We start from the raw sequence: 6,314 nt of genomic DNA, 5'->3' as shown, positions 1-6,314 counted from the left end.
ATGGCATGAAGATCATCACCGCGGGTCATATGAATATGGAGGAGAAAGTCCTCAATCCATGCTGCGGGATCTGTTGCTCCATCATATGATTCTATATTCATGGGTTTAAACCCTTCTGGGAATTCATGTTCCATTACTTCGTTAGTGAAGCAGAGGGAGTGTGTGGCGCCTCTATATTGGGCCAAGTCGCGACGCAGTTCGGATGGAGTCTGTCTGCGGTTTTTGGCCTGGATGTGGTTATGCTTGTCGCGCCCGGCTAGATAGCCATCCTCGCGCGTTGGGGGGCGCCCCCGCGATCCGTAGATTGATCTGGTCTGACCTGCTCTATTTTCCAAGTCCTGTCATAGGTCGTACATATATCCCCGAGCTGTTGTGTCTCTACTTTTACGGTGAGGTAGTACGGGCTGGTGTTCGGCTTGGGTTGCCGTTTTGCCACAGCCACGTGGTGGTCTGTCGGCCGCGTTACGCGCTGATGGTATGGGCTCCAGCGCCTCGTCATCGAGTTGAGGTAGCAGCTTACACTTCGGGTAACTCTTGGTTGGGCGCCTGAGGCCGTATTCCTCGGCTACCAAGACTCCTTGCAGTGGCTATTAGCCGGTGCTTAAAGCGCTCCTGCTCAAGGGGTTCCTCAGGCACGATAAAGTCTTCGTCGCCGAGGCTCACCTCATCCTTGGAGAGTGGAAGATAATTACTATCCCCCGAGTCTTCGTTTACAGCCTGTTCATCAGGGCCAACTTGCCCATCTTCCCGATCGTCCTATTCGGAGGTTGGCTCGACAGGGTCTTCTTGGTCTTCGGCGTCGTCCGGAGTATTGTTGTCTCTGGTGCTGGTATTGCTGTCTTTTCCACGGCGTGATTTAGAGCGGCACCGCTGACGTCGGTGCTTTGGTTGTGTCTCAGGAGGTTTATCCTCACCTGGATTTTTCTCGTCATCACTGTTATCCTCTTTGGGTGTATCCACCATGTACACGTCATATGAAGAGGTGGCCGTCCAGCGTCCGGTAAACGGCGGGTTATGGGCCTGCTCTTCTCCGGCATCGTCGTCCATACCGTCTATGTCTTCAGAGCCGTAATCAAGCATGTCGTTAAGTCCTCCACAGTGGCTATGAAGTTGGTGGTGGGTGGGACGTAAAATTCCCCGCTCTCAGCCCCTAGTCCGCGCTGGGCGTAGTTCGGACGTTGCACCTCTGTAATGATGAGGGATCGCATTAAGTCCAGAGCCTCGCTTAAAGGGGAGCAACTAGTATAGAATCTGGGCATGTAGTACAAAAATAGAAAAAATGAATCTGGGCCATCAGATCAGGCATGTATGGCTCAGATTCCAGCGGAGGCACCTCAGGCCCCTTAATGTACATTTCACAAAAACCCCTGGTACTCGGTTGATATAAAAACTTGACTTTTGCAATAACCACCTCAACTTCCTCAGATTTAAACGTTTTGTCCTTGGTAATATGACTATTCTTCAAAGCTGACAGCGCTGATGTCTGCTCTTTTGCAGTACAATCTCAGGTCTTTGTAAAATAAGTTTATTTTCATATATGCACAATGGTCACTACCTTCTCCTCTTAGTTGGATATAGAATCTTTGCAAATATTTGCTGCATGAGATCCATGCACATTGAAGTCCTAATTTTTCAAGAGAGTTGAACATGTTTGTCACAAAAAACCAACATATATGAAAAAAATTGAGTGCATGAGAAAATTAAACCATCCAATATCGAGCAGAACTACATGAACCGTACATGTCAACCTGAGTGGATGAGAAAATAAAGGACTGAGGTGCACGCTCAACAGAGTACATGAGAACTCAACACAAAAGGCATACGTATATCTTATTTAGTACATTCCCAGGCAGACAGCGTGTTAAGGACTGATGGTACATTATATCTCAACAAGCATTTGAGTACTCGAGTACATGGGAACACAACACAAGAGGCATACATAGATCATTTTTAGTACATTTCCAGGAAAACGAAGTATTAAGGACTGATGGATGCTAGAAAAGATCTATGATCTTGCCTTATATTTTAGTGCCTCTTGCTAATCGAGCTTCATCTCCTGGAATAGACGACCACCTCCATGGATTCTATATAGACCTTTTTTTAAGGCGACTCTGTATAAACTTCATCAGTTCAATCCACCTAGTTAAGCATACCAATTAAATAAGTTTGTTAGAAACATATATCAAACATCATATATTGAGAAGAGAGGAAGTCCTTATGTCCAGCTTCATACGCCATTTGCCACAACTGAACTAAGAAAGAGATGAACACAAACTTTTTTACTGAAAAGAGCTCTTCCACTTAAGCACATTATTGACGACCCTTTGTTGTCCGAGACGTACACCGAATCCGACATTGTGAGCATATGTCCTGTAAAATTCTAGTACCGAGCCAATGTCATCAAATATCATCCCTACTTTGGGCTTCAGTTCCTCGTCACACTGGGGTTTGTACAAAGAACCCTGGAACATCAATTGCAAGGTTAGTACCAGTGACCTTGGATGAAAAATGTGATATCGTATTTACTTGTAAAGACTACATGCTTTTCACTAATGAGATCTCATTTTCTATCATAACAAGTAATATATTTCGAAACAGACAAAATTCAGCTACTATTGGCCTTATTCAACGCCATTTAACGAGTATTACAAGTTGTGTCCAGTGTGCGTACCTCTTGAGAGAAGGATTGTTTCTTCTTCGGTGTACTAGATTCATTAATGAGAAGCATTGGGGAATTAATCTCTGCAAATGAGGTGGCATCGCTGAAATCTTGATTTTGAGCACTGTTGACCGATTCCACGGCTGCAAATAAAATTTCGGCAAACATCAAAGCAGGGATTAACAGAATATTAGTTCATGACGAGATACTCTTGCCTTTTTGGATTGTGTGTTCTCACCTGATAATGTTGGTACACAGTTTGCGATTATTGGAACTGTAGACTGCCCTAAAGGCGACGTTGCACTACTTCCATCCATTTAAGATCGAGATGCAATAGCAGAACAACGGGAGCCGAGCTTAGCACTAGTCGACAAGCTCCGATCTATCCATCACACCGAGAACGGGATTAATCTACGTCAAAATCCAAATAGATAGTCAACTCCCAGAAATCAATGAAGTGCCACATATTTGCAAGTGTGTAATACATTCCAGTCTTGTTCCAGCAAGCACTTCACGTTCAAATACTTTAATAGGCAGTATGTGAGATTAGTTTTTTCTCATGTATAGTGTCCGCTAAGTTGACAGAATTTCTGTTTCTTGTTATGGAAAATGAACATTGAATAAAGGTCTCTCCCAACTAACTGAAATTGGCTCAGAAAAGTACTAACTTGACATGTATCACAGGTGATTTTTAGCTCGAACGAAAAGTTGTAAGCATATATGTTGGCAATATAGCTATTCTGTTGCATGAATAGATTTTCTGTCCTGGGCCATTTCCTTTAGCTCTCTCTATGTATAACATAGTGTGCCGCTAGCAGGTTAGCTACTGTAGTGTTCAGGCATATCTAGCTGAATATAGCCTTTGCTCAAAAACAATTTTAAGCTTCCAAGCTACTGCTACTCACAATCAAATTATATCATCTACACTATATGTCCATATGTTTAAAATTTGAAATGCAGCCATTCATATCATTTCCAAAGATCCAGAATTTCTAAATCTCCTCCTAGAGGATACCTTGATGAAAACAAACAAAATTATAAAGTGTTCAACAGCAATCCAACATATGCTCCCAGCACAAATTTAAAGTGAGAGTGCTTTTTTGACTGGAAGAACTCAAGTAAATAACTATGAACGAAAATATTATGCACATGATATGGACAGTCGTAGTCACATCTGAACGAAGGAGTACTTCCTAAGTAAAATGCTCTAGAAATCTGAAATTGGTAGCAGCTTCAGCAGATAGCATACCTTAAGACCCGAGTTTTCTTCTCTAGCGTCGGTGGGTGGCCGAGCTAGCCGCACATGAGTAGGGGGAAACTGTGGAGAATGACGGATTGGGGTAGGAAAAAGTACGAGGCGAGGTCGACCTCTGAATGCCGAGCAGAGTACCCTCAAGTGCGGCTTGGAACAGGGCGAGACCCGCCGGGGCAGCACCGACCGCGTCGAGACGACCAAGAGCTGGAACGGCACCTCTACTGGTCGTACTCGCCCAGCTAGGCACCGGATCTGGACCTCCGCCACGGTCGGCGAACGATAAGCGAGCGGATTGGTCCTGGAGTCGGCTGGCGGTCAAGCTAGATTGGGGGATTTGGGGTTGTGCTGCTGCTATCGTAAGAAGGAAGAAGGAGATTATGAAAGCAAAACTAGTACAAGTGGGGGGCTTTTGTGCAAAGAATCTAGCACGTGTGCTCTCAGTTCCCTCCACTACAATCTGGACCACCCATCCCGGAATTGATGGCTCAGATTGTTTTTTTCTATTTTTTTACCCTTGGATGTTTTTCTATACTAGTCGCTCCCCTCTTAAAGGCGAGGTTTGGCCAGGGGGAAGAGAGTGTGTGGAGTACGGCAGGAAGGAAACTCCTTGGCCGAGCTCGCACGATGCTGACTCCGAGGGTTCGGAGCCAGTGTTCGGAGAAGAGTCCGGCTTCATGATGATTGCTGGTGACGCTACTTCCTCCGGCTCTCCCGTACAAGGCTCAATAGCCGCAAAGAGTCTGGCGGGCTCGGAAATCCTGTCTTCGGACTTGGTGATGCGCTCCGGATCTAAGGCCAAAGGTTGGGGTCGCGAACCCTTGGAAGATCAAATCTCCTTGGATATCAGCGACATAATCCAGATTTCCAAAACCAATCTGGTGACCTGGGCTTACCTGTCGATCTGCTCTAGATGGCCAAGCGAGTTGGCCCGCAGTGCGAAGCCGCTGAACACAAAGATCTGGCCGGGGAGAAAGACCTCCCTCAGGGCAGCATTGTTGTAGATGACTGATGGAGCCATCGAACCTTCTGACGATGACACAGCGGAACTCTCAATGAAAGCACCAATGTCGGTGTCAAAACCGACAGATCCCGGGTAGGTGGTCCCGAACTGTGTGTCTAAGGATCGAAGGTAACAGGAGACAGGGACACGATATTTACCCAGGTTCGGGCCCTCTTGATGGAAGTAATACCCTACTTCCGGCTTGATTATCTTGGATGAATATGGGGTTTACAAGAGTTGATTTACCTCGATATCATAATGGCTAAACCCTAGATGTCTAGCATGTATGATTATGATTACCTCTACGGACTAAACCCTCTGGTTTATATAGACACCGGAGGGGCCTAGGGTTGTACAGAGTCGGTTTACAGAGGAAGGAATCTTCATATCCGAACGCCAAGCTTGCCTTCCACGCAAAGGAGAATCCCATCCAGACACGGGAAGAAATCTTCTGTCTTGTATCTTCATGGCCCATTAGTCCGGCCCACGTCACATAGCCCGGATGCCCGAGGACCCCTTAATCCAGGACTCCCTCAGTCGGCGCTGCCATCGTAGCATGGCGGAAGCTTGGGCTTGAACTTGTCGGACCATACCACGCGGTATAGCTCGGGACTGAGGGCCAGGTAGACCCCATTGGTGATGGTGCCGCCGGACATGGCCGCGCGGTTCTGGCGCCCAGCTATGGCAACATCGCGGAGGACGCAGTCCTGGAAGTTGTGCTGCTTCTCGAGGATCACGCGCGCGTCCGGGGGCGCGCGGCGAACGGTCTGGCAGCTGTCGTCGAAGCTGGCCAGCATGGATGAGCCATAGGATGGCTCCAGAGCACGCGCTGCATGGCACCTTTCGGACACGTCATGACCCGGAGGAGTAGGGAGGCGCATCGCGCCCTGCCCGCTCGGTGCGTGACGGAGGAGCAGGCAGGGAGCGGGATGACGCCCGGGCATCGTGCGGCGTCGACGAGCTCGGTGATGTGGACGAGCTAGGCGTCGTAGCCGTGCCCGGTGGGACAATAGCACAGCGCTCGTACGCCATGAGCAGTAAGGCGTGCGGAGCGGGAGGGTCGGGATGTGCGAGAGAGGAGGCGGTGGCGGAGTGGCCACGCGCATGCTCGTTCACTGAGGGTGGACGAAGGAAGCCACCCGCTCTCCCACAGGCTCGGTGGCGGCGGGAGGGCGTTGTCCAGGGGCACCACGGGCAGCGAGCGACGCGTGGACCCTGGCGGTAGTCCGGCGTGCGGCACGTTCCCGATGAGCGACTTCGTCGTCCATGTCGATGTCGGGGTCGAAGGTGCGAATACCTGAAGTCCCCCTATCTGACGTCCAAGAATCTCTCCAAGAACTAAGGTTTGAACTCTGGGGGGGCTTTGCTTGGCAACCTGTGACCCGACGAGGACGAGATCA

General features: G+C 48.5%; 1 protein-coding gene across 2 annotated transcripts; it reads right to left on the bottom strand.

Annotated features, from left to right (window-relative positions):
- Positions 1–1,805: 1,805 nt before the first annotated feature.
- LOC123097294 (uncharacterized) lies at positions 1,806–4,298 on the bottom strand. 2 transcript variants are annotated; one of them, XM_044518997.1, is made up of 4 exons: positions 3,909–4,298; positions 2,898–3,041; positions 2,672–2,802; positions 1,806–2,462 (listed from the first exon to the last, which is right to left on the bottom strand). In XM_044518997.1, exons 2-4 carry the CDS (start codon positions 2,974–2,976, stop codon positions 2,280–2,282), a joined length of 393 nt encoding a protein of 130 aa, XP_044374932.1. In that variant the 5' UTR covers positions 2,977–3,041; positions 3,909–4,298; the 3' UTR covers positions 1,806–2,279. The 2 variants fall into 2 exon arrangements, with proteins under 2 accessions (XP_044374932.1, XP_044374931.1); XM_044518996.1 differs by having other exon boundaries at positions 2,898–3,070; positions 3,909–4,296.
- Positions 4,299–6,314: the final 2,016 nt, after the last annotated feature.

Source organism: Triticum aestivum, chromosome 4D, assembly GCF_018294505.1.
Source record: "Triticum aestivum cultivar Chinese Spring chromosome 4D, IWGSC CS RefSeq v2.1, whole genome shotgun sequence".
NCBI classification, from domain to species: Eukaryota; Viridiplantae; Streptophyta; class Magnoliopsida; order Poales; family Poaceae; genus Triticum; species Triticum aestivum.
The sequence above is the reverse complement of the archived record's forward strand: the minus strand, read 5'-3'. Positions and strand labels throughout refer to the sequence as shown.